This window comes from Typopeltis vanoorti, chromosome 15 (assembly GCF_054136105.1).
Source record: "Typopeltis vanoorti isolate ZY-2024b chromosome 15, IOZ_Tvanoo_1.0, whole genome shotgun sequence".
NCBI classification, from domain to species: domain Eukaryota; kingdom Metazoa; phylum Arthropoda; class Arachnida; order Uropygi; family Thelyphonidae; genus Typopeltis; species Typopeltis vanoorti.
Window position 1 is genome coordinate 91,353,171 of NC_143563.1, and position 26,374 is coordinate 91,379,544.

Below are 26,374 nucleotides of genomic sequence, written 5' to 3' on the forward strand. Positions count from 1 at the left end.
CTTTCTTACATGTTATTCTTTTCAATATGAAATTCAATTTTATCCTGCTCAAGACTAAATAGTGATCTCTTCCAATTTCAAATGCTCTGTACACTCTGGTAATTAATTTACGGAATTAACAACGCATGTAAAGTAAATTAATTAAAGATAACTTTAATGAATCACTTCTATATTTCGACAATGTCACATTGTCATCTTCAGGAACATAAAGATATGGTATGTGCACTAAAGGAACTAACAAAGCAAATGAGGAAGAAATTAAGACACTAATTTTGTTCCTAAAGTCCTAAAGGTGCCCTCTTGCAGGCTAATTTCGTAGTCTTGGCCGTTGGGCTGAAGTTCTCATAATGAAAGTCTCCCAAATTTGGGGCAGTTTCATGCACCCAAATTTGTTGAGGTTAGGAACGTTTTTTAGAGCTGCTGAAGATTCTTTGAATAATCTTTCGTATTTAAACTTGCTGCGATGGATTATTTTTGTCTTCTTCCAACGAATTTTATGGTGGGTATCTAAGGCATGGTCTGCCAGCCCAGAGCGGCTGTACTGGTTTCACCAGTACAGCCGCTCTGGGCTGGGACTTTAGGAACAGGAATTAGGAAAATTAGGACTTTAGGAACAAAATTAGTGTCTTAATTTCTTCCTCATTTGCTTTGTTAGTTCCATTTGTTAGTGCACATACCATATCTTTATGTTCCTGAAGATGACAATGTGACATTGTCGAAATATAGAAGTGATTCATTAAAGTTATCTTTAATTAATTTACTTTACATGCGTTGTTAATTCCGTAAATTAATTACCAGTTATGTCTAACCAACGTATAAGTCTTACCACTAGAATCTGTACACTCTGGTGTACTGCACCGGGGAGAAAACATCACTATCAACAATAACACAGTCAAAATGAGACTTTTCTTATTCCTTGCCTCTTCTCTCCATGTGAATTTGTGCACATTTTTATGTTGGAACATGGTGTTAGTAATAACCACTCCATGTCCTGAGCAGAAATCCACAAATATTTGCCATTATGATTAGCTTTGCTCTTTTCTCCAAATTTTCCCAAAATATTTTAGTATGTCTCACAATCATTTCCTACTCTACTATTTAGATCCCCAACAAGGACCAACTTTTCCTTTTTCATTGTGTCAGTTGCTTTTTCTAAAGCCTCAAAACATTCCTCCACTTCTACCTTAGTAGAATCTTCTGTGGGACCATAGGCACAAATAAGTCTCATTGTCCAGTTCCCCATTCTCCTATTTGCCCACATTACTCTACTTGAGACTGACTGCCATTCAAGAAGATTAGCCTCGTATTTTGTGTTGAATACTATGGCTACTCCTTCTTTTCCTTGATTGTCATTGCCTGAATATAACATTTTGTATTTATTGCTCAGAAAGATCTCACCAGTTTTGGTCTTTTTTGTTTCAGTCACCCCTATTATGTCGATCTGGTACTTATCTAATTCCTCAGCTAGCTCCATTTCTTTGCCATTCAGGCTTCTTACGTTGATAGTACCGATCTTTAACTCAGGTGATGTTGAGTTGGGGTGTGTTTTCAGATTTGTTCCAGTAGCTGACTTTTCGCCGTTTGCCCTGGTTCCCTGACGAAAACAACTCGGGCCTTGTTAACCAGGCGATGCCCCAGTCAGCATGAAATTCTGTCATGTTGCACCATCATTTTTTATTTTGGTTTAACCAATAAGAATACAATTTGGTCAGCTAAATCTCAAATTGCCAGCCCATCCTCGTTCGTTCAGTATCCAAGTAGATACCCAACAGGGTGCACGACGAGAAGATGAGCATTGGACATTAGGTCATAAGTCCTGGTAGGTTCTCCGCATTCCTTTAAAGGCTATGTGGAGGTCTCTTCTCAGTTACATAGCTTTGACCCTTAAGCACCCCTCATAGTACCCATATATAAAAATGGAAATAAAATAATGTGCGAATTACAGAGGTATTTCCCTACTAAGTGTTCCTGGCAAGATCTATGAAAGTATTCTTGAGAAACAATTGAGAAGAATTGTGGAAGAAAAGCTGGATTCAGGCCAAATAGAGGCTGTCAGGATCAGATCTTCACTTTACGACAAATAATCGAGAAAGCACGGGAATATAACAAAGATCTGTATTTAAGTTTTGTCAGTTTGGAAAAGGCATATGACAAGGTGCAAAGAGAGAAGCTATTCAATACACTACAGTTATATTGTGTCAATGGGGTATTATATCAAACAATACTTAGTCTTTATTTGAGTTGTGCAGTTAGAATTGAAGGAAGTACAGGAAGATGGTTTAATATTAAATCTGGTGTGAGACAAGGATGTACATTATCCCCTCTGCTATTCATTATTTATATGAATCACATTATGAAGGGAAGTGGTATTAAACATGATATAAAATTGGAGATGTTAATGTCAGCTCTTTGCTTTATGCGGACGATGTTATACTTCTAAATAAATCCACTACAAATCAGAAGATTCCCTGACTAAATTGAATAGCTGTTGTAATAGATATGGTATAAAGGTCAGTAATAAGAAGATAATGAAAATAGGCAGAATCATTGAAAATGTCAACTGTGTTGTGAATGGAGAACCTGTGGAACAAGTAAAACATTTCAGCTACTTAGGCAAGATTTTTAGTGAAGATGGTAAATTAAATATGGAAATATACAACAGAATCAACAAAGCTGGTATGGTAGGAAATCAATTGAATAAATTCATATGGAATAAGAGAGAAATTAGTTGGAACACTAAATTAGCTGTATACAAGACAGTGTTCAAACCAGTTTTAACTTATGGATCTGCGTTGTTTTCGCCAGGGAACCAGGGCGAACAGCGAAAAGTCAGCTACTGGAACAAATCTGAAAACAAACCCCAACTCAACATCACCAGAGTTAAAGATTGGTACTATCAACGTAAGAAGCCTGAATGGCAAAGAAATGGAGCTAGCTGAGGAATTAGATAAGTACCAGATCGACATAATAGGGGTGACTGAAACAAAAAAGACCAAAACTGGTGAGATCTTTCTGAGCAATAAATACAAAATGTTATATTCAGGCAATGATAATCAAGGAAAAGAAGGAGTAGCCATAGTATTCAACACAAAATACGAGGCTAATCTTCTTGAATGGCAGTCAGTCTCAAGTAGAGTAATGTAGGCAAATATGAGAATGGGGAACTGGACAATGAGACTTATTTGTGCCTATGGTCCCACAGAAGATTCTACTAAGGTAAAAGTGGAGGAATTTTTTGAGGCTTTAGAAAAAGCAACTGACACAATGAAAAAGGAAAAGTTGGTCCTTGTTGGGGATCTAAATAGTAGAGTAGGAAATGATTGTGAGACATACAAAAATATTTTGGGAAAATTTGGAGAAAAGAGCAAAGAAATAATAATGGCAAATATCTGTTGTATTTCTGCTCAGGACATGAACTGGTTATTACTAACACCATGTCCCATCATAAAAATGTGCACAAATTCAAATGGAGAGAAGAGGCAAGGAATAAGAAAATTCTCATTGACTATGTTATTGTTGATAGGGATGTTTTCTCCCTGGTGCAGGACACCAGAGTGTACAGAGGATTTGAAATTGCAAGTGATCACTATTTAGTCTTGAACAGTATAAAATTGAATTTCATATTGAAAAGAATAACATGTAAGAAAGTTTTAAAACGAATAAAAGTTGAGCAGCTCTCAGATGTGAACTGTAGACTAAAATACAGAAATATTATTGAAAAGAAAATGAAAGAGTTTGAGAACAGGAATCAAGCCTTGCAGATTCAGTGGCAAACTCTGAAGGAAACATTGATTGATTCTGCCAGAGAGGCATGTGGTGAGGTTGTGTGCAAGGATAAAAAAATCAGAACTTCCTGGTGGACACAGGAAGTTAAAGAGGCATTGAAGGAAAAGAAGAAAGCATATCAAAAGTTCCTGGCAAATAAGTCAGCTTTTACTCTTACAGAATACAGAGACAAATGTAAGAAAGCTAAACAGTGTGTAAAACTAGCTAAACAAAAGTCATGGGAGGACTTTGGCAAGAATATAGAAAATAAATATCAAGAAGGTGGCAAAATATTCTGGAGGTTGTTGAAGAAGCTTAGGAATGGAGGAAAGAGTGCTGTAAAAGGAATTAGAGATGATAAAGATGAAATGAAAACAGGAGAAAAAGATATCCTTGAAGTATGGAGTAATTACTTTGAAAAACTGCTAAATGAAACAAGCAGTGATGACAGCACAGTGATAAAAAACACTGACCAGGCATGCAGTCAGGAATACATATCCATACTTGAAGTAGAAAAAGCCATCAAAGGCTTGAAATGTGGAAAGGCAGCAGGAGTAGATGATATTCGACCAGAAATGCTGAAGTATGGTGGTTTAAGAGTCTTACAGTGGCTGCACTGCATAGTTCAGAAAGCCTGGACAGAGGGACAAATTCCCGATGATTGGAGTAGAGCTCTCATAGTACCCATATATAAAAAGGGAAATAAAACTGAATGTGAGAATTACAGAGGTATTTCCCTACTGAGTGTTCCTGGCAAGATCTATGCAAGTATACTTGAGAAACGGTTGAGAAGAATTGTGGAAGAAAAGCTTGGTGAAGAACAAGCTGGATTCAGGCCAAATAGAGGCTGTCAGGATCAGATCTTCACTTTACGACAAATAGTCGAGAAAGCATGGGAATATAACAAAGATCTGTATTTAAGTTTTGTCGATTTGGAAAAGGCATATGACAAGGTGCCAAGAGAGAAGCTATTCAATACGCTGCAGTTATATGGTGTCAATGGGGCATTATATCAAGCAATACTTAGTCTTTATTTGAGTTGTAAGTCAGCAGTTAGAATTGAAGGAAGTACAGGAAGATGGTTTAATGTTAAATCTGGTGTGAGACAAGGATGTACATTATCGCCTCTGTTATTCATTATCTATATGGATCACATTATGAAGGAATGTGGTATTAAACCTGATATCAAAATTGGAGATGTTAATGTCAGCTCTTTGCTTTATGCGGATGATGTTATACTTCTAAATAAATCCGCTACAAGTCTGCAAGATTCTCTGACTAAATTGAATAGCTGTTTTAATAGATATGGTATGAAGGTCAGCAATAAAAAGACAAAGACAATGAAAATAGGCAGAATCATTGAAAATGTCAACTGTGTTGTGAATGGAGAACCTGTGGCACAAGTAAAACATTTCAGCTACTTAGGCACAATTTTTACTGAAGATGGTAAACTAAATATAGAAATAGACAACAGAATCAGCAAAGCTGGTATCGTGGGAAGTCAATTGAATAAATTCATATGGAATAAGAAAGAAATTAGTCGGAACACTAAATTAGCTGTATACAAGACTGTGTTCAAACCAATTTTAACTTATGGATCTGAGAGCTGGGTCAGAAGTAAAACACTTGACCAAAGACTAGAGACCGCAGATATGAGAGTCCTGAGAAAGATTAGAGGCGTGAACAGATGGCATCAATGGCAATATCATATTAAAAATGAGGATATTAGGAAAGAACTTGACATTGTCAGCATCCAGGAATGCGTTAGCAGAGCTAATCTCAGATGGTATGGTCACTTAAATAGAATGGGAGAGGAAAGATTAGCAAAACAAGTGTTCTCTGACAGGTTGGCAGGAAAACAACCCAGAGGAAGACCAAGATATAGGTGGATTGATACGGTACAAAGTGCCTTAGACGATAGACATATAAGATCTGATAATGTTGGAGTCTTGACAAGTAACAGACTGATTTGGAGGAAAATTGTAGATAGGAAGTTAGTAATGATGTATTTTTTTCATGTAGTACTGTCATATCCTGTACACCCCTTGAGGGTACATGGCAGGAATTTGATGATGATGATGATGATGATGGATCTGAGAGCTGGGTCAGAAGTAAAACGCTTGACCAAAGACTAGAGACTGCAGATATGAGAGTCCTGAGAAAGATTAGAGGCGTGGACAGATGGCATCAATGGCAGTATCATATTTAAAACGAGAATATTAGGAAATAACTTGACATTGTCAGCATCCAGGAATGTGTTAGCAGAGCTAATCTCAGATGGTATGGTCACAATAGATTTGGCGAGGGAAGATTAGCAAAACTAGTGTTCTCTGCGAAGTTGGCAGGAAAACGACCCAGAGGAAGACCAAGATATAAGTGGATTGATATGGTACAAAGTGCCTTAGACAATAGAAAAAATGATCTGATAATGTTGCAGTCTTGACAAGTAACAGATTGATTTGGAGGAAAATTGTAGATAGGAAGTTAGTAATGATGTAATTTTTTTCATGTAGTAGTATCATATCCTGTACACCCCTTGAGGGTACATGGCAGGAATTTGATGATGATGAAGAATGAACAGATTGTTATGAACCTCTGGAAAGGAAATAAACAGAATTATTACTTAAGACTTTTAGAAAATGTAACAGATAATAGTCTCCCAAATAGCATTAAATGAGAAGAATTAAACAAAGCATTAAAAGAAACAAAAAATTATCAGAAGATAAAATCCCAATAAATGTTATAAAATATGCAGGAAATAAATTTCATCAAAGATTTCTTACTTGAATAAACCAAATATATGATATAGCAAGAATATCCAGTGACTGACTGGAACCATACAACTGTAAATTCCCATCTTTAAAAAGAGAAGTAATTATAACTGTGACAAGTATAGAGGAATAACTTTATTAAAACAGGTCATAAGATATATGTCAAAATACTAAAAAAACAGAATCAACCCTATACTAGAAAAAAATTATCCGCGAAAAATAATGGCTTTAGAAAAGAAAAATCCTGCATAGATCCTATATTCACACTCAAACTACTAATTGAGGATAGAAGAGAATTGAACTTAGAAATACATCTAGCATTCACAGATTATAAAAAAGCTTTTGACAAGATAGACATCAACTGTTTATTATATAGTTGATCCTCGTTTAACATCACTAATTCATTCTGGGAAAAGTGACGTTAAACTAATTACATGTTTGTTGGGATTTTAGGTAATCTGCTGCAAAGACTCGTAAGGAAAAATTTATTGTACCCCAAAACTATAGCCATAGTGTTATAATGCTACAGTTTTCCAAAGTTAACTCAACACTAAGCTCTTGATTGTGATCTTTAATTATTGCTTGTTTTGTGGCTAAACTGATGGCCTTTCTTGATGCATTACCTGCAGAACCAGCTTCAGAAGATTGAGATCTCTTGGGAGCCATGGTTTAATTTTATGAGTCTCTTAATAATAAAACAAAACTAAATTTACTTACAGTACATAAGTGGTACAATAAACACAAGTCATGCAATACTACTCCCACCTCCCAAAAAATATAAAAATGAAGTCAGAGGTCACTAGAGATAACCAATCAACAAAATGCCTGAAGAACAAATTAAATGGACAACAGTGTTCCATGCCTGCCTCAACTGGTCTTCATACAGGCTGCAAGTGAGTATCATGTGAGTGATGTGTGACAGTAAATGGAATAGGTGACAAAGAATGAACACATTTAGGCCAATGTAAGCTTTGACACTAAATGAGAAGACGTAAAATGAGCATGTTAAAAAATGAGGTTTGACTGTACTAAACCATCAGTTACCTATAAATTTATTAAACCCCTCTACAGCTTATATGAAAACATAGTAATAAGCATAAAAACAGGCTAGAACAGAACCAAAACATTTGAAGTAACAGGAGGATTTGGACATGTATGTCTCCTATCCCCAATATTATGTGGAATATATGAAATAATCAAAGAATAGAGGATAACCAACAAAGAAGGAATCCAAATAGAAAATAATTTTATCTTAGATACCTTACTCTTTGTAGATGATCAAGTGATATTTTGAACAACTCTGGACAATCTACAAAAAATATGTACACAAACCAAATTTAATAATAAAGCAATACATTATGTCAATCTCTCTACAAAAAACTAAAATTATGGCATTCAAAGATAAAATGCCCATCCCACTAAACTAGTAAGACAATAAAATAATCAAACAAGTGAACAATTTTAATTACTTAGGCTATAAATTAAGTTACAATGAAGATTTAAACATTCCTAACAAAATTAACAAATTCTTCTAAGTAAATGGAATAATAAACTAAACATTAAGGCCAGCAATAGTCACCAAAACAAGCAGACTAAGAATGTATAGTTTATCAAAACCAATATGGCAGTGGAGCATATGAAAGAGATAGAATCATTGTGGCAGAAATTAAAAATATGACCAAAACAGCAGGTTCTTGTCATAACCAAACCAAACACTAATAATGGAAACAACAGAAAAATACAGAACCAAATGGAAAGAGCATCTAGAAAGAATGGCATACAATAGAATACTCAAGAAGAAGAAAAACTAAAAACCAAAGGGCTGTAGAAAGAGATGGGCCAAAAAGCTAGGATGAGACAACAACAGGCCGCCTTTGCTTAGACTCATGAAAGGAAGATTTGATAATGGTGAGATCAGTGTTTAAGACATTGGTTATGGAAAATCTTGAATCATTACCAGAAAGTTTCTCAGATGAAAACAATGGAAAGGATTAAGATTCAATAGAGAGACAGGTCAGTGATGTACAGAAGAAATGGCATGGGCAAAAACACACAGCTATTGAGTACTCTACCAATGATGGAAAAATCTGATGAGAAGAAGTAATCCACGATGACGTGCAATGAATAAATGGAAAAAAGAAGCTGCCAATCCAATCACAATTGGTAGGAGGGAGATCACAAGAAGGCAGCTTGTTAGGAAGGCCTCCATACCAGACACCATCTGCCATGGAAATACTGAGAACAATCACACAAATTTCTCCAAATTTTTCATGGTCTGCATCAAATGCCAAGTAAGGTTAGTTAGGAGATCAGATCACTAATTAACTGATCAGTCTCTAGATAGTGGGGAATTCAGCCATTAACCCCTTAACGTACCAATTAAAAATCAGAAAGCGGTCATTTTTCTGCCAATGCTTTGGGTGAGGGCGATTTGTTGGAACAAATTCATCATTATTTGAAAAATAATGATGAATTTGTGCAAACAAAATAGCCGATACATGCCATTGGCAACTTTTCTCAGCTGAAAGGAAATGGCACAAGATTGTCTAGCATCTATATTCGGTTGTATTTATATGTGAAACCAAAATTCAAAATCAATTTTGTTGCAATAAACAAAAGACGTGTCACAGATGTCTTTGTATGTTAAGGGTTAATGAACTTCTGAAAGGATCATGTAGGATACCAGTAGATGGAATTTTTCATTTTATGGAGGGTGGAAAGAGGATGAGAGGGCATCCATTGAAAGATGAATACAATCAAGAAAGGGGTGATAGCTAGATTTTTCTCCCATATAGCAGTGCATGATTGGGTTTTATTGAAGGTGGTGGTGGTGGTGAGTGCATATAGTGTGAATGAATTCATTAAAAGGTATAGCGACTGGTGCAATATATGGCTTCCCTCAATGAATCCGACTCACTGGAGGTCTCTGCTAATAATAGGTTTCTCACAAGCAAATAAGCAAGGAAGCAATTACAGGCTTCATGACAATACTGCACTTTAATTGTTTTCTTGTCAGTTATCAATCATAACCACCTGTATCATCTCTATCATACCACCCCCGCCTCCTTTTTTGCAGCCCACAAATTCTCAACCTGTCTCATAATCCGCATTGCACAGTCCCAATATCACCTATAACACACTCTCCTTTATACCCTCTCCACTTATCAGCAGTGCACTGAAAACCAAGATGATGAAGATTTATGGTTTTAATGGCACAAGGACAGCAAAGATCAAACTGTGCCATATCAAAGATTATAGCAATACACAAGGTAACACAATCACAACCATCCATGCCTGCAGCAGGATTCAAACCCATGACCTGTTGGTTGGAGACACTAACACTTGGCCAAACAGACCAGCTTGAAAACCCAGAGATCAGATCTGGACACAATGGTCAAGATTTGTATCCAAGACTTGTAAAAGAGACAAAATGACTTCCTTATCCTTACATGTCAATGTTTATGTCAACACTGCAATTATTCACAGAGTTGTATTTTTAGTCTCTATTGTATGGCCTCTGAACTTCAACTTCCAATTTACAAAAACTCCAAGATGCTTATCTTTGAATCAGTTTTTTCTAACTTAACTGCACCAATATATGCCGCTGGTTATCTCAACACACAAACTGTATAACTTTACAATTACCAACACTGAACTAACAAGACATCTTCACATGCCCAGCATTCTAGCCTTTTCAAATCAATTAATTAGCATTCCTATTACTTTGCCTATCTTTGCATCATCAGCAAATAGTTCTATGTCTCCTGTCAAATCTATCCTAATTTCATTAATGTAAGAATTAAGTGTGGAACAAGGACTGATCTCTGAAGTACACTACTGGTCACCTTATATCTTGCAGACTCGCATTCCATATACATCACTTTTGACATCTGTCAATCAGTCATCCATTTATCCTAGCTAACATTTTATAATGCATTCTCATATCCTCCAAGTTATTATTATTATTATGTGACACCTCCAGGGAGTCCAAAGACTCATCAAGGGAGAGTGTGCCAACAGCATCAAACGATTGAAGCTCCTTCCAACTACTAACTGCACTCAAACTTGCTTAACTTTTTGCGTGAGCCATTAGTAGCAGAGACTCTACCAATCAACCAACCTTTGCTGTAATAGCCTTTTGACAGGATACAGCCTTTCATGCCGTATCATGTCAAAAGTTTTAGCAGTCCAAAAAGAGATCATACTGTATCCATACTAAAATGGCTATTAACAGTATATTGTGTGCACATGATTTTGGCTTATGTGTGTTTAATGGGAGGGGGAAGAGTTATTACATATACAGAAAAGGATGGAAAGCTGAGGTAAACATTGACTCATTTTAATATGGTCATTTATCAAAAAAATACTGGGTAAAATAAATCTGAAACTACCATTAAAATTATGTACAGTAATAAGGCTTATCATTTATAAACTTCTGTATAAGCTTTATTTCTGCTTGTTCATTTCTCTACAAAAAAGGAGTTAGTTAAAAATTAGAATGGATATATGAATTTTCTACTTGAAGAAAATCAAACATCAGTATTCAGATATCATTAAATCATATACATAGTGGTGGTTTTAACTTATGCAGGACACTGAAACAAAGTAAAATGAAGAGGGCTCAAGAACAATAAAAGTTTATTTAACTGATTTTCTCCTTGCATTAACAGCAAGGGAGATTGTTATTCCTTCACACACTTTTTTTCCCAAATATTTTTCCATTATTAATTATAGAATTCCTTAAAGTGTAAGCTTCTTAAATGCATATTTATTCTCTCTCTCTATCGCCAATGTTAAGATCCCTACTGTATATGAAAAAATATCATTTTTAAATAATTTTATTTCAATATATTTATATATATAAAGTAAAACCTTTGGTGAAGATATTTCCTGCCAGTGGTTGTCTTTCAGCAATTTTAGACTATTAAATGTATTTTTCACATCGGCAACTTGAAGTAACACCATATCCCAAAATCCTGCTAAATCTGATGCTGTTGTATAAAATGGCTCTGTAGGATCTTCATTCTATAAATTTTTTTTTTCTCATTACCAAACAAACAAGGAATAAACTAAATCAATGCTATAAAATTTTTAAAAAATGCTAGAAATATATTTTTCAACCACTTTTTTTATTATCATTTTACATATACTGAAAAGAAAAGGATCATTGTCTGAGATATTAAATTGCATCACGTTAGAAGTATTAAAAAAATAATAATAATGAAACCAAACAAGCACAAAGCAAGCTTGCAAAAATGTAATCTCAAGTCTGACAAAAACGCAAGATAAATCTTTTAAAAAATTACAGTTTATAGATTCTTAAAATTTTAAATCCATTTTCAACCATGCTTTACTTAACTGCACCCAGTTGCATGCTAAATAAAAGATACTTTTTAGTGGATATCATTCATAAAACTTTGTTATTTAAAGTATAGTACTGCATCTACTATACAGAAACCACTCAAGTATTAGCTCAAAAACACCATAACCATTCCCTTAATATCATACAGAAAAGAAACAATAGCAATGTTTTCACTTATGTCTGTAAAAATTAGTGTGTTATTTCAAGCTTTATTAATAGATTAATATTATTACTATAGTACAACTGATAGTACCAAAGGTATTAGTCTTCAGTTAGTTCAGCAGTAGCCCTATCATTATTCAAGATATTTATTATGAGATTTTGTGAGATGCAGTATTCATTATCAAAAGTGAAATGAGTTATGGTTAGTAAGCAAGAATGGTTAAAGTGTCACAAGTGTAAAAAGGGAGTGCCAGCAGCGTTTGTCAAAAATAAGACTATGGCAATGCTTGCAACAAAGCATACAAAAGAGAATGAAGGGAGGAGTGCATGAGGAACAAGTGTAGGTGAACAAAATATAAATGTCTAGAGTATGAGTCAGAAGTAAACATGAAAGAAATAGTGGAAGATTAGAGTAATAAAGTGGGTATAATAAGAAAAACAGTACTGGAGAAATGTCTGGTGCATTATGTGCTTGATGAATGCATGACAAAATTGTTTTCCCTACTGCAAAAAATTAAAGATGTTAGTGAAACTCTTCAAATGCAAAGATAGAAAGTGAAAGAGTTAATATTTTGGACAAGTATGAAACAGGTGCTGAAAGAGATAAAAGAGTAATGTTGGTAAATTTACCAAAATATGATAGGCCTTAAGTTGAGACGCGCTATGACTGCCAATGAATGAATGTTAGTTGTGTACGAAAAATGGTATGCAGTCTTTATATGTGATGTCTGAATTAATTCATATATGATTGATGATAATGAACTGGAATGAGCTTGCAATTAGATGTCTAGACAAAGTTTTCTTTAATGAAAGAATGGAAGTGCAAAATCAGAAAACTAAAAACTATTAGGTGGGGGAAACGAATGAGGATGTGGGGGACAAGACCTTTAAGATGAGTGCTAGAATGGGAAAAGATCAAAAATTGCTAAATACACAGTCTAGCCATAAATACTGTTACAACTTGACACCCAATCCACGCTTCCTGCAGAATTGCACGAGCCCAGTTCTATTAGTGGCACTGTGTACAGTCAACATTCATGTGTTTAACAGTATATATAGAGAGAGATGTCTGGCTGTACGGGTTAACATGCAATGGGGAGGTTATGGGAACCGTGTTGCTGTAATAGCACTTCACAAGGATGGAATGCAGCCACTGTTATTTTCAACATGCTAAAAATACTCGGGATCAGTAAGATGTGTATTGGACTATTAACTGTTATAACGATACAGAAGATGTATCTGACTGCCAAAGAGAAGGTCGATCACACTGCATTAGGATGCAATAGCTTGTGAGGACTGTGAAGGCACACCTCTGCTGGAATCCTGTCAGCACACAGAAAGTGATGTCGAAAAACACGAATGTTTTGCAAAGAACAAAATCGTTATCTATTGTTCCGTACACCAGAGAAGTGCCATTAATTTTATCACTCTCTGCTACACTTCCTAACACCACAACTTTTGTAGCACAGAGTGATAAAATCAAAGGCACTTCTCTGGTGTATGGAACAACAGACACAGAGATAATCTCTTCATTGATGAGAAATTGTTCATGCTGAACAGTCATTTAACTGCCAAAATAATTGGTTATATGCCTTGGATGGTCACACGGCATCCCCCAGGATTCAGATGTCATCACCTTGCATCAGTGATGGTTTGTTGGGTAGAGTGGGGGGAGAGACATATCTGGGGGTATCCAGGTTGCATTTCTGCAAAAGGAGTCAAAACCTCTGCTAAAGTGTATCAAGACACTGTGCTGGAACCTGTGGCACAGCCCCTGAACAGCATCTTGTTTTGCAGTAGGCAGTGGACCTTCCAACAGGATTCAGTTCCTACACACAAGGCGAGGGCCACACAACAGTGGTTGGTGGCAAATGTGCCTGACCACATATCATCATCTGATTGGCCATCTGGAAATTGTGGTCGAAGCCAGCAAGAAATGACACCCTAGCATCATCGCCTGAAAGTGGATTTGGAGAAAGCAGTGACAGCGTTTCCGTTGAATGTTGTGCATGCTGCCATCAATGTGTGGCCTAATGAACTTCGGGCATGTGTGAAGGCAAAAGGGAGACATTTCAAACATTGAGTGCAGCTATATGCATGTTATGTGTGTGGTTTGTATGTACTGAAAGCTATAAATAATTTACTGACTAGGCTAGACTGAATATAGTTGCTCATATTTCAAATCTGAACGGGACTGTTATTAAAAGATGCAAAAGGATATTGTGGGCCAAAGGGATATTTCAATACCTGAACTTAGTCAAAATTATAGGTATTAGTGAAACTTCACTGAGAGGAGAATGCAGTTTCAGGGACAGAATTAAGAGATAATTTTGGAGAAGACAGAAACAAGATAGAGAAATGCATACCTCTGGATGAAAGAACTGCAACCAGCAAGAGGAAAAAAGAGGGAGTGCATTTAAAGTAATTCAGTGCAAGATAAAAACTAACAAGACAAAGCATAGCTAGATGCTGCAGTGAGTCAAGAAATGCAAAACAATAGGCATGTGGGCATTAGCTGTACAGACATTCTTTCCCATCAGAATTATTACACAAAAAGAGTTAAGTTCGTTCGAATGTAGTGTGATAGTCAGAGCCCACAAGTTCGGTCATTCAGTCCAGGAGATTTCTGCCACATTGCATGTGCCCATGTCTGTGAGTGAGGTTATTGTGAAGTAGAAATGTGATGCATCCCCCCCCCCAACCAACAAACTAGGACCAGCAAATGCCCAGCATCGTCTTGAATGGTGCAAACACCATCATTGGACTGGATCAATGAAAGAGGGTCCTGTGGAGCAATGAATCATGACACATGATCTGGCAATCCAATGGACATATCTGGACCTGGAGGATGCCTGGTGAACAATACTTATAGGAATGTTTTGTATAAACTGAAATTCGAGGATAAGAGCATAATGATCTAGGACTGTTTTTCCTAATTTCGATTGGGCCCATTGGTTTATGTGTTGAGATCTTTAAATGCTGATGCCTAACATGACATTTTGGACAGTTCTGTTCTTCCCATACTGCGGCAACAGTTTGGAATAGGCCATTTCCTGTATCACATGATAATGCACCTGTTCACAACACATGGACCCTAGTTCTGCAGTTTGAAGACATGGAGGTGGAAGAACTAAACTGGCCAGCCCAAAGCCCTGACCTCAACCCTATTTACCATCTTTGAGATAAGCTGGAGCAAAGGTTGCATGCCAGACTTACTTGTCCAACTAACACATGTCAGCCATTCCTCCTGTAGTTAACCATACTACAGGAGGAATGGTAATGAATTTCAGCCAGCTTACCAGAACTTAGTGGAGAGCCTAGCCTGAAGGGTGATGACTGTAATATCAGTGAAAGGAGGCCCAATCTCATGCTGACAGCAATGTTGTAGTGATAGGAAATGCAAACAATTGCTGTCCAGAGACTTTTGGCAACATAGCATAGCCTATCAAGAAGAGCACTATAAGGCTCCCACTACCCTGGAATGTTGAAATCATTAAACTGGTGCCTTTCAAACTAGAAATGGTGGATAACAACATTCAGATGTTTTCCAGTCATGTACAGGATTTAACAGGATTCTAGATTTCACACAATAGCTACTGGTCTAGTTTGTATATATTATTAAAATTCCATTTTCCCTAGCCAAAATGTTAAAACTTCAACAAAATAACAGTCTCTATAATGCCATAATATAGCTCAAAATAGCTGATCCACTAGGTCTGTAGCAACATCTCATCTCACCATATATTTATTCGTGTTAGACTCCAACTTAGACCTCAAACAGCTTCATAGAAACTAGTTACTAATACTGCAATCATAGCTTTTCACCTTAACTAGACTAAAATCGTCTAATAGCATTTGCAGTGCTTCTATCTTATGTGTCCTTCCTAAAGATAATGTACCCTTTACACTCAATTCCAGTTAGTATATTCTGAGAACCATGTCTCACTAATGCCTATAATCTGAAACCATGTTTTCACCAAGGCAACAAATAGTACCCTTTTATACTCACCATCAACAACTTGTAGATCTCTATTCATATCAAATTCTTCACTTATGCAGATATCTGTGTACATATTTAAGTCTGAGTGGATATGAATGTGCATAAACATGGAGGTGATTATGCTGAAAAGATGATTGTGTGCTTGTCCACTCAGACTTAAATATGTACAAGGATATCTGCATAAGTGAAGAATTTGATATTAAATTTATTTACTTTTGAGTTAAAAGTAAATAAATTACTTTGTTTGGTTCCAATTGATACTTTGGTTGTTCAGCTGCATGAGACTTTTGAAAAGAGAAAAAGGATAGCCTTTGGTCACGTGACGATATAAAGGAGCTGAGGCCTATTCTTTATCTCTCCTACTACCCATATGTCTTACCTTTCTCTTAGTACTATCAGGCTCTCTTACAACCTATATACAACTCTAGGCCTAAGATGAACATTACTTTTTCACCTAAAAATATCAAAAGTCCAACCCCTGGATGGTAATCCTTTTCCATAATGCATGAAAATGCACAGTTTCAAAAGGAGCTGTAGTGTGTATTATGGGAGCACGAGGGAACCAGGGCAAACAGTGAAAAGTCAGCTACTGGAACAAATCTGAAAACACACCCCAACTCAACATTACCTGAGTTAAAGATCGGTACTATCAACATAAGAAGCCTGAATGGCAAAGAAATGGAGCTAGCTGAGGAATTAGATAAGTACCAGATTGACATAATAGGGGTGACTGAAACAAAAAAGACAAAAACTGGTGAGATCTTTCTGAGCAATAAATACAAAATGTTATATTCAGGCAATGACAATCAAGGAAAAGGAGTAGCCATAGTATTCAACACTAAATACGAGGCTAATCTTCTTGAATGGCAGTCAGTCTCAAGTAGAGTAGTGTGGGCAAATATGAGAATGGGGAACTGGACAATGAGACTTATTTGTGTCTATGGTCCCACAAAAGGTTCTACTAAGGTAGAAGTGGAGGAATTTTTTGAGGCTTTAGAAAAAGCAACTGACACAATGAAAAAGGAAAAGTTGATCCTTGTTGGAGATCTAAACAGCAGAGTAGGAAATGATTGTGAGACATACAAAAATATTTTGGGAAAATTTGGAGAAAAGAGCAAAGCTAATAATAATGACAAATATTTGTTGGATTTCTGCTCAGGACATGGAGTGGTTATTACTAACACCATGTTCCAACATAAAAATGTGCACAAATTCACATGGAGAGAAGAGGCAAGGAATAAGAAAAGTCTCATCGACTATGTTATTGTTGATAGTGATGTTTTCTGACAAATGAGGACAAACAGAGGCTGTCAGGATTAGATCTTCACTTTACGACAAATAGTTGAGAAAGCGTGGGAATATAATAAAGATCTGTATTTAAGTTTTGTCGATTTGGAAAAGGCATCTGACAAGGTGCCAAGAGAGAAGCTATTCAATACGCTACAGTTATATGGTGTCAATGGGGCATTATATCAAGCAATACTTAGTCTTTATTTGAGTTTTAAGTTAGCAGTTAGAATTGAAGGAAGTAAAGGAAGATGGTTTAATGTTAAATCTGGTGTGAGACAGGGATGTACATTATCCCCTCTGTTATTCATTATCTATATGGATCACATTATGAAGGAAAGTGGTATTAAACATGATATCAAAATTGGAGATGTTAATGACAGCCCTTTGCTTTATGCGGATGATGTTATACTTCTAAATAAATCTGCTACAAGTCTGCAAGATTCTCTGACTAAATTGAATAACTGTTGTAATAGATATGGTATGAAGGTCAGCAATAAAAAGACAAAGACAAAGACAATGAAAATAGGCAGAATCATTGAATACGTCAACTGTGTTGTGAATGGAGAACCTGTGGAACAAGTAAAACATTTCAGCTACTTAGGCACAATTTTTACTGAAGATGGTAAATTAAATATAGAAATAGATAACAGAATCAGTAAAGCTGATATGGTGGGAAGTCAATTGAATAAATTCATATGGAATAAGAGAGAAATTAGTCGGAACACTAAATTAGCTGTATACAAGATGATGTTCAAACCAGTTTTAACTTATGGATCTGAGAGCTGGGTCAGAAGTAAAACACTTGAACAAAGACTAGAGACCGCAGATATGAGAGTCCTGATAAAGATTATAGGCATGAACAGATGGCATCAATGGCAATATTATATTAAAAACAAAGATATTAGGAAAGAACTTGACATAGTCAACATCCAGGAATGCTTTAGCAGAGCTAATCTCAGGTGATAAAATGTCACTTAAACAGAATGGGCAAAGAAAGATTAGCAAAACAAGTGTTGTCTGCAAGGTTGGCAGCAAAACAACCCAAAGGAAGACCAAGATATAGGTGGATTGATACGGTACAAAATGCCTTAGACGATAGAAATATAAGATCTAGTGATGTGAGTCTTGACAAGTAACAGACTGATTTGGAGGAAAATTGTAGATAGGAAGTTAGTAATGATGTAATTTTTTTTTCATGTAGTACTATCATATCCTGTACACCCCTTGAGGCACATGGCACGAATTTGATGATGATGATAGTGTAAATTTCATGTGAAGCAGCCTTCATATACAAGCAGTCAGTATCATGAAGTTACTTCACATGCTCATGCTTCGGTAAAGGAGAAAAGAAAGAATATAATAATGATTATTATCCCTACAATTCTGACAAAATTTAGTTCAAGATTTTGCTTAAACTGCATGAAAATTCATTAAAGAATTTCAAAAAATACATAAAGCACTGCTTACAATATTTTTATTGCAGAGATCCCTAAACTGCTCAAACTTTTGAGTTAAAAGTAAATTAGCTTTGCCAATTGCAGCACGAATACGACCAGAAGCATCTTCAGGAATATCACTTTTTTTAAGTTCTTCTTCCATTTCTTCTATTCCAAATTTTATTTCTTCTCTTTCAGCTTCTACCATTGATAAAAATTTATAGCCTTCTTTATCACTTTTCAGCTGGAGAATATCAGTTTTTGGTGAAGATAGTGGAGTAGACTGATATAACAAAGCTGGTTTTGGTGGTGGGACTGGCTTTGTTGGTTTCAACAGTTCAGCTGCATTACCTAAATAAATAATAAAAATTATATATACAAAAAAACTTAAATCCAAAAAAAAAAAAAAAAAAAAGACCTTTCATAAAACAAGTTTGGAATGCAATGATATCCAATCCTTTAAGGATGAAAAACATACCCATCTTTCAAGATACAGTAATAAAAGTACCTGAAATGCCACAAAACAAATCTTGAGAAAATGATCTGGGTCATCAGGCATCATCTACTCTTAGAGGACATTTATACAAGAGTCACAGAAAAAAAAGTGATGCTCATCTCCCCCCCCCCAGAAATGTATTGGAATATGCAAAAATCAATGTATAGGATAGGGTACTGACTGACAATGTATTTATAATGTGGCTTCTATATAGATAATAAATCTTGTTTCCATCTTTATCAGCAGAACTTCTCTTCAGTTCGCAAACTTGTCCTGGAACTGACACACAACTTCGCTAGAATCCATAAAGTTTCTTTAGTATACAAAAAAAAATGACAGATATCTGAAAAAATACTATGCAAGCTGCATAATGAACAGAGCAACAGAAACATATTAAAAAAAAAAACGTATGGAATCACTATGCAACTTTAATTATGTAAAAAGTTTTTATTAATAAAACTTATATTGATAATTATATATCAGCATCATTATCTTCAGTGTTACATGTTTAGTGTTAACAATAAACAAGGGATATATTATTAGTAGTAGTAGTATCATATAAGCACCTCCATAGAGTCTGAAGACACACTGCAGGAGATCCAACTATCATACTTTTCCTTGAACTCATTAACAGACAAAGCACACAACTGGCTCATTCACAACTCTCCATGCAAAAAATCTAGTCTTCACACCCATACTAACTACACCTTTATTTTACTTCCAGGGATGATCCCTTGTTCTGGTCCCTCTAGCCAAGTGCTGAAACATTTCTCATGCATCAATCCTATAAAACCCTTTAAGCAACTTAATGTTTCTATCATATCCCCTCTTTTTCTCTCATCAACTGTTGCAACCCAAACACCCTCAATCTATCCTCATATGGAACATTCCACAAGCTGCTCACCATCTTGGACACTTGCCTCTGCACCGTTTCTTGGGGAAGAGGAGACCAGACGTCAGCACAGTAATCCAGATGTGGGCATATCAAGGCCTTATAAAGAGGAATAACAATTTCCTTATCTCTACATGTTAATGTGTTCTTCAATAGCCAAGTAATCTTATGGGCTACCATACAACATGCCCTCTAAACTTTAACTCTAACCACCACCCCTAAATCTCTTAGCCTCATCTATTTCCTGGAGCACAGTGCCATCAATGTGATACATGGCTTGTAATCTATTTATCACAAAATGCATAACTTTACATTTCTCGACATTAAACTGACACCCATTAACTTTTGCCAGTACCGACAGCCTATTTAAATTGTCTTGCAAGCCTTCCACATTGTCTTGATTAACTATTATCTTTGTACATAAACATTGCTGTTTATGTACAAAATAAACAGCAATGGTCCCAGTACTGAGCCTTGGGATACATCACTAGTCACCTGTTTTCACCTCAATTCTGCCCCTCCAAATACCACTTTTTGATATCTGTCCAGCAGCCACCTCTTATCCATTTAACCGGTGTCATGTTCATCCCTGTTTGTTCTAATTTGCGTAACAGAGTACGATGTGGTATTCTGTCAAATGCCTTTGCAAAATCCAACAGAATCAGCATCTAGCCATTTCCTTTATCCAACTCAGCTGTTACTCTATTATGAAAAGTTAATAGATTACATAAGGCATGGTCATCCCTTCACAAAGACATGTTGATACAGAATCTTATTTTTATCTATCCATTATCCATTCTTGAATTCTCTTTTTTTTTTTTTTTTTTTTTATCAATTTTTCTAGTACTTTTATCACCTTGGCTCAGATACTGATTGGTCTATAATTTGCTACTGCAGTCTTAGAACCTCCCATATTCAAGGGAATTATTCTGCCCTCTTTCCACTCCCTTGGAATTCTAGCAGAAAGTGAGATTTAAATTAAAGAGCCTAGTCAGAGTCTGTATTTACATTAAGATTCTGCAATATCTAAGAACCTCCAATTCATCTACCTCTGTTCTCACATCAGTGTCTGTGAAATATGTTAAAGCAGTAGCCTCACTAGGATGACATACCCTTGCAACATATTCACTCAGTAACTCAACTATTTTTTCCGCTTCTGTCTCCTATTGACCATCATCACTCATTAAGGTTAACCTTCCACTGCCATTTTTTCCTCTTACTTGCCACTACATAACAAAAAAGAAGACTCTTTGGGATTTCCTTTGGCTGGCTTGGCTAGATTTTTCTCATAATCTGATTTTGCCTTCCATGCCATGCTGATCAACTTTCTTGTCTGAGCCTTGTACTGTTCATGAGTTTGCTAGTCACCTTTCTTTTGATATACCCTCCACAACATTTTCTTCTTTTGCAGTTCATGTTAAATAATATTACTCAACCCTCCTTACCTTAGGTATAAAATTTAATATTGCTTCCTCTAGATGACCCTTAACTATATTCCATGCACTACTAACATCATTACCCTGCAGTGCTATGGTAATGCTTCCTCTTAAGCTTGTCATAATTACCTGCCTTGTAGTTCCACATATACCCCTTCTTGACAGAATATTCAACGTTTTACAATCCCCCAAATCAAGACTGTATGGTCACTTTTGCCAATGTGGGGCAATGTAGCCAACATTGGTTATGGCTCTTCTGATCCTATGACCAGGTACAATATTCTCACTCACCTGGTCCCCTCCATCACATGCTGCCACAAGTAGTTATGTCTCAGTAGGTGTATAAATTCCATTTCCTTCCTGCCATGTGATCTTTCTTCCTTCCAGTGTATATCTTCATAGTTGAAGTCCCCAAAAATTTGTACTAATTTGGCAATGTATGTCTTCCATATCATCTTTGGAACCTCCTGACCAAAAGCAACAACCTACTGTATATTTACTGGCCTTAATCTCACACCAGACTGCTTCAAATGAACAGCCATCCTCTTGTCTATCACCTATTCTTTTTGGTTGTAATTCATCAGCAGTATCCCTCCCGCCATCCCGTCTTCTCTATCTTTCCTGAAAATACTAAACCAGTCCCATTCAATCCTGGAAACATCATCATCTGCTATTAGCCAAGTCTCACTAATGCCTACAACTTTTGGCAAGCTTGTGCTAACCAATGCCAAAAACGCCTCGTTTGTTCCTGATACTTCAGGCATTATTATATACAAACTGCAGCAACCCTTTGGGCCTCCACCCACCCACCTTTGCTTTCTGAATACCCTATTCAATATTTTTGCTTGAGAGACTAGATTCCTTACTTCATCATTCTCACATTCACTCGCTTGATGGGTACCTTCACATAAACTCACCTACTTCCATCCTATTTACTTAAGTTTCTCTGAAATTGCGCTACAGCATGCTCGGTGAACAAAGCTCTCTCTCTCTCTCTCTATATATATATATATATACACCTAACACCAAAATGATTTAGATGTGGTCCATCAACATTGTATAAATCCTTGTTTCCATCAAACATAGACCACAGATCCTACTCATTCCTTCTGCATAATCTACATATAGACTAATTGCTATCAACACCCTCCTCCTCAGTATGCCAAGCATGGTAGGAGACTTACAATCACCTTCTCGTTCTTCAGTTTTGCCTCTTCCACCAACTCTTTTACATCCTCCCTCATACAATACGTTTCATCTCTCAAATCATTTGCACCAACCAAGACAATAATTTCCTTCCATTTACCTTTTTTGCATCCAGATGGTGTGGCTAATATCATGAATTTTTGCACCCAAAAACACGTTTGACATTAATAACATTTTCCATCCTACCATCGGTACTGTCCACTCTGATCACCTAACAGATCTTCACTTTTGAAACACTTAATCAACTCACTAGTTTCAATTTCCTTCTACATATACTTTAATTTTCTTGATGAATATATTTCATACATTTCAGGACTGGGCAACTTGTATATAGAAGCTAATGACTTCACATCGCTTGCCCAGTGCTAAAATTACTTCAGGTGCAAACTTTGTTTGCTTACATAATAAAATTAGTTTAATCCTTTATCCAAGTGTGAGCAAACGAAGTTTGCGCCTGAAAGTATCTTCAGGACTGGGTTAAGGTGGTACAACACCAGGCAACTCGTTGCAAAGGTGGAGCAAGATACCAACACTCCTATCTCAGTATCTCTTATAATGCAAAACACATCTCCTTGTGGATATGTCTAATGTTATGCATTAAGGGAAGGGACACTACTCAGACTAGTTTCGACCTTTATTGAGGTCTCTTCAGTGGGAACCAGGCCCAAGTAGAGATACCAGGCAGAAGCATTAGCAGGTCATCTCTACCTATTATTTGCTCACACTTGGAAGGATTAAACTAATTTTATTATACTCTAACCAAGTGAAAAATAAACTTTCAACATCTTTCTCAAAATCCAGAGTAATTTATTAAAAAAGGGTGGCACACCATTTGGCAACTCCTATAGGTAGAGATTACCTGCTAATGCTTCTGCCTGGTATCTCTACTTGGGGCAGGCTCCCACTGAAGAGACCTCAATAAAGGTCGAAACTAGTCTGAGTAGTGGCCCTTCCCTTAATGCATAACAATAGAAATATCCACAAGGAGATGTGTTTTGCATTATAAGAGATACTGAGATAGGAGTGTTGGTTTCTTGCTCCACCTTTGCAATGAGTTGCCCTAGTGTTGTACCACCTTAACCACCTTAGTCCTGAAGACACTTTCAGACCTGAAGACTACTTGTAGGTGCAAACTTGACTTACTTGTCTGTTTGCTTACTTTGGAAATGGATTAAAACCAAGTTTATATTTATATACATATAAAATATGTTTGGTATCTTTAACGTATATTATACCCAAGGTAAAAAAACTTTCTACATATATATATATATTAAATTATATTTCATATCAATTCTTCTACTCAAATTGCGAGTTACTATTGCCCCAACGTGGATGTCGGGGCAATAGTAATTTGCTCCCTACGGTAAACAATATGTCCTCCGCAACAGCTACTATACTGCAGATGCACGAAAAACAATTAGTTTTATTATGTCCCTGAATAAGGTAAAGACATCTGCAGGCTGTGTAATATATTTTTCAACAAATAGTGCAATTAGAGACAACTGGGATAAAAACGGCACTAACTAATGAATCACATGTCCGTCCTGTCCCACCGAAACTGCTGTATAGACTCGAGCAAAACCATGTTGCCAGTGCAACATACGGTTTTGTTTGACACCCCCCCATCGTGAACATGTTAAACTTAAAAATATATAGTGAACGTGTTAAAACTAAGAAATATATAGTGAACATGTTTTACATATTATGCAATTCAGTTGAACAGAATTAGCATTTCAACTCAACTGTTGAAATGAGAGCCAACTCAATTGTCGGCTTGCTTTTGTCTTTGGGTCACGCAATCTTTTGTAATACTGCACCAATCATATGCATGTCTTCTTCATAGCTGCTGTCTCTCTACTGGCCTACCATTGCTGTCCATTTCGCAATATGCTTTCACTTCTCATTAGTCATTTGTGAAGAATCGTTCATTACGTATCTCAAGTCTTGTAAATTACTGGTAATTTTTGCTTGAAATAATGGGAAAGAAGATGACATTATTTGGGTATATGACTTTCACATTGCACACAAGGAAACCGCTCTCAAGGCCGGAAGTAGTGATGGCAAATAGGAGCTTCTTGGTAAGTCATACCTATTTTCAGTTTTTTCCTGAAAACTTTAGTTTCCGAAAATCCCCATATATATCTTGCACCACGATTTTTTTTTGCTTTAAATTTGGGGGAAAAAATGCGAGTAATATTTGAGTAAATACAGTAATATTTTTAGCTTTCAAATTCTTAAGTATGGATCACTGGTTAAAGACTGGATTTATAAAATGCACAAAAAGAGAGCAATATAGCAGATACAAGCAGCTGTAAGCAACAAGAAAATTGATATTGTATCCCTCTCACTGATGATAAATTATTTAAATTAAAAAAAAATTTATAGTATCTTTATAAATTTTGTTCTATTAAAAATAAATCATTTTTTGTTTACATGTACATCTAAATTGAAATAAAATAGACATTTACAATGAAATACTTTTTTATTTATTATTATTATTATTTTGATATGGAGGTACTTGGAAATAATGAAAATTTAATTAGAGTTACACGTACATCTGAAGTTTGAGAAACACTGGTCTAGAGAAAGTTCACTAAGTTGGCGTTAAGTCTATGGCATGTGGGATATGAGGACAAATTGAGAGAATGTAAGTTGCAGCAGAGCTTTATGAAGAAGGAGAGGCTATGTTGGTGAAGGGTTGTTACCAGATCAATATGTAGGTAATTTTTCATAGAGCAAAGCAAAGGTAGAACAAGAGGCCATCCATGGAAGCTGTATAAGGAGAATGTGAGTGGGGGAGGGGGGGGTCTTTGTGCAGAGAGTAGAACATTGCCTAAAAGTATGAAGTGCAGAAGTTGATTGGGTTTAAGACACAGTTCAATGGATCTTTCTGAATGCGAGTGTAGACCTCCTGTAATGAGTCAACTCCAGGGAGGTCTGATGATAACAATATACTGGAAAATAAAGAAAATATGAAACCAAAAAACTCAATTCTCAATGATATAAACCAAAACAACTTTTATTAATAGAATATTTACCTGAAATTAAATCTGAAGAAACTGAAATTTCATATTCTATTTCTGAATGATTCAATTCTGAAAAATTAGGAATGCCATTTATCTGTATTTTGGAAGATGATAAATTAGGAAGTCCATTTTCTACAGTAACCTTAGTAACAACAGGATGTGGAGATTTGACACCATTCTTTGTAGATGAATGTAATACTTTACTTTTGGGTTCTGAAGAAGGTGATGTGCCTTTAAGTTGCTCTCTAAAATCTTTTGTTAGATGCCTGAAGACAGGGGGACTTCCTATATACAAAGTTTTTTTTTAGTTACATGAGTCACAATTAATATAACTTATAAAAGAAAAACGTAAATATACCATGTATGGGTGTGTATAACTGATTATATATTACTGAACATTTCATATTTCTGTGAAATATATATATACTTATAAAAAAGACTTGAATACAGAAATTTTCTGAAACTTACTTTCATGTGGCTCCTGTAGTAAACAGTAATGATAGAAATAGTTAAGCTTATTCGGTAATGTAGC

At 36.0% G+C, this 26,374-nt stretch overlaps 1 protein-coding gene across 5 annotated transcripts in view; it reads right to left on the reverse strand.

Annotated features, from left to right (window-relative positions):
* LOC150098968 (uncharacterized) overlaps positions 1 to 26,374 on the reverse strand; it is a 172,110-nt gene that overhangs the window by 11,312 nt on the left and 134,424 nt on the right. For 3 of the 5 annotated variants that reach the window (XM_090404613.1, XM_090404612.1, XM_090404610.1), the window contains 3 exons: positions 25,855 to 26,127; positions 18,818 to 19,137; positions 11,409 to 11,561 (listed from right to left, as the gene is read on the reverse strand). In XM_090404613.1, the coding sequence (XP_090260739.1) occupies positions 11,409 to 11,561; positions 18,818 to 19,137; positions 25,855 to 26,127 (746 nt within the window). Of the gene's footprint in view, positions 1 to 11,408; positions 11,579 to 18,817; positions 19,138 to 25,854; positions 26,128 to 26,374 lie in introns of all 5 variants that reach the window. The other 2 variants (XR_016549444.1, XM_090404611.1) reach the window with 2 other exon arrangements.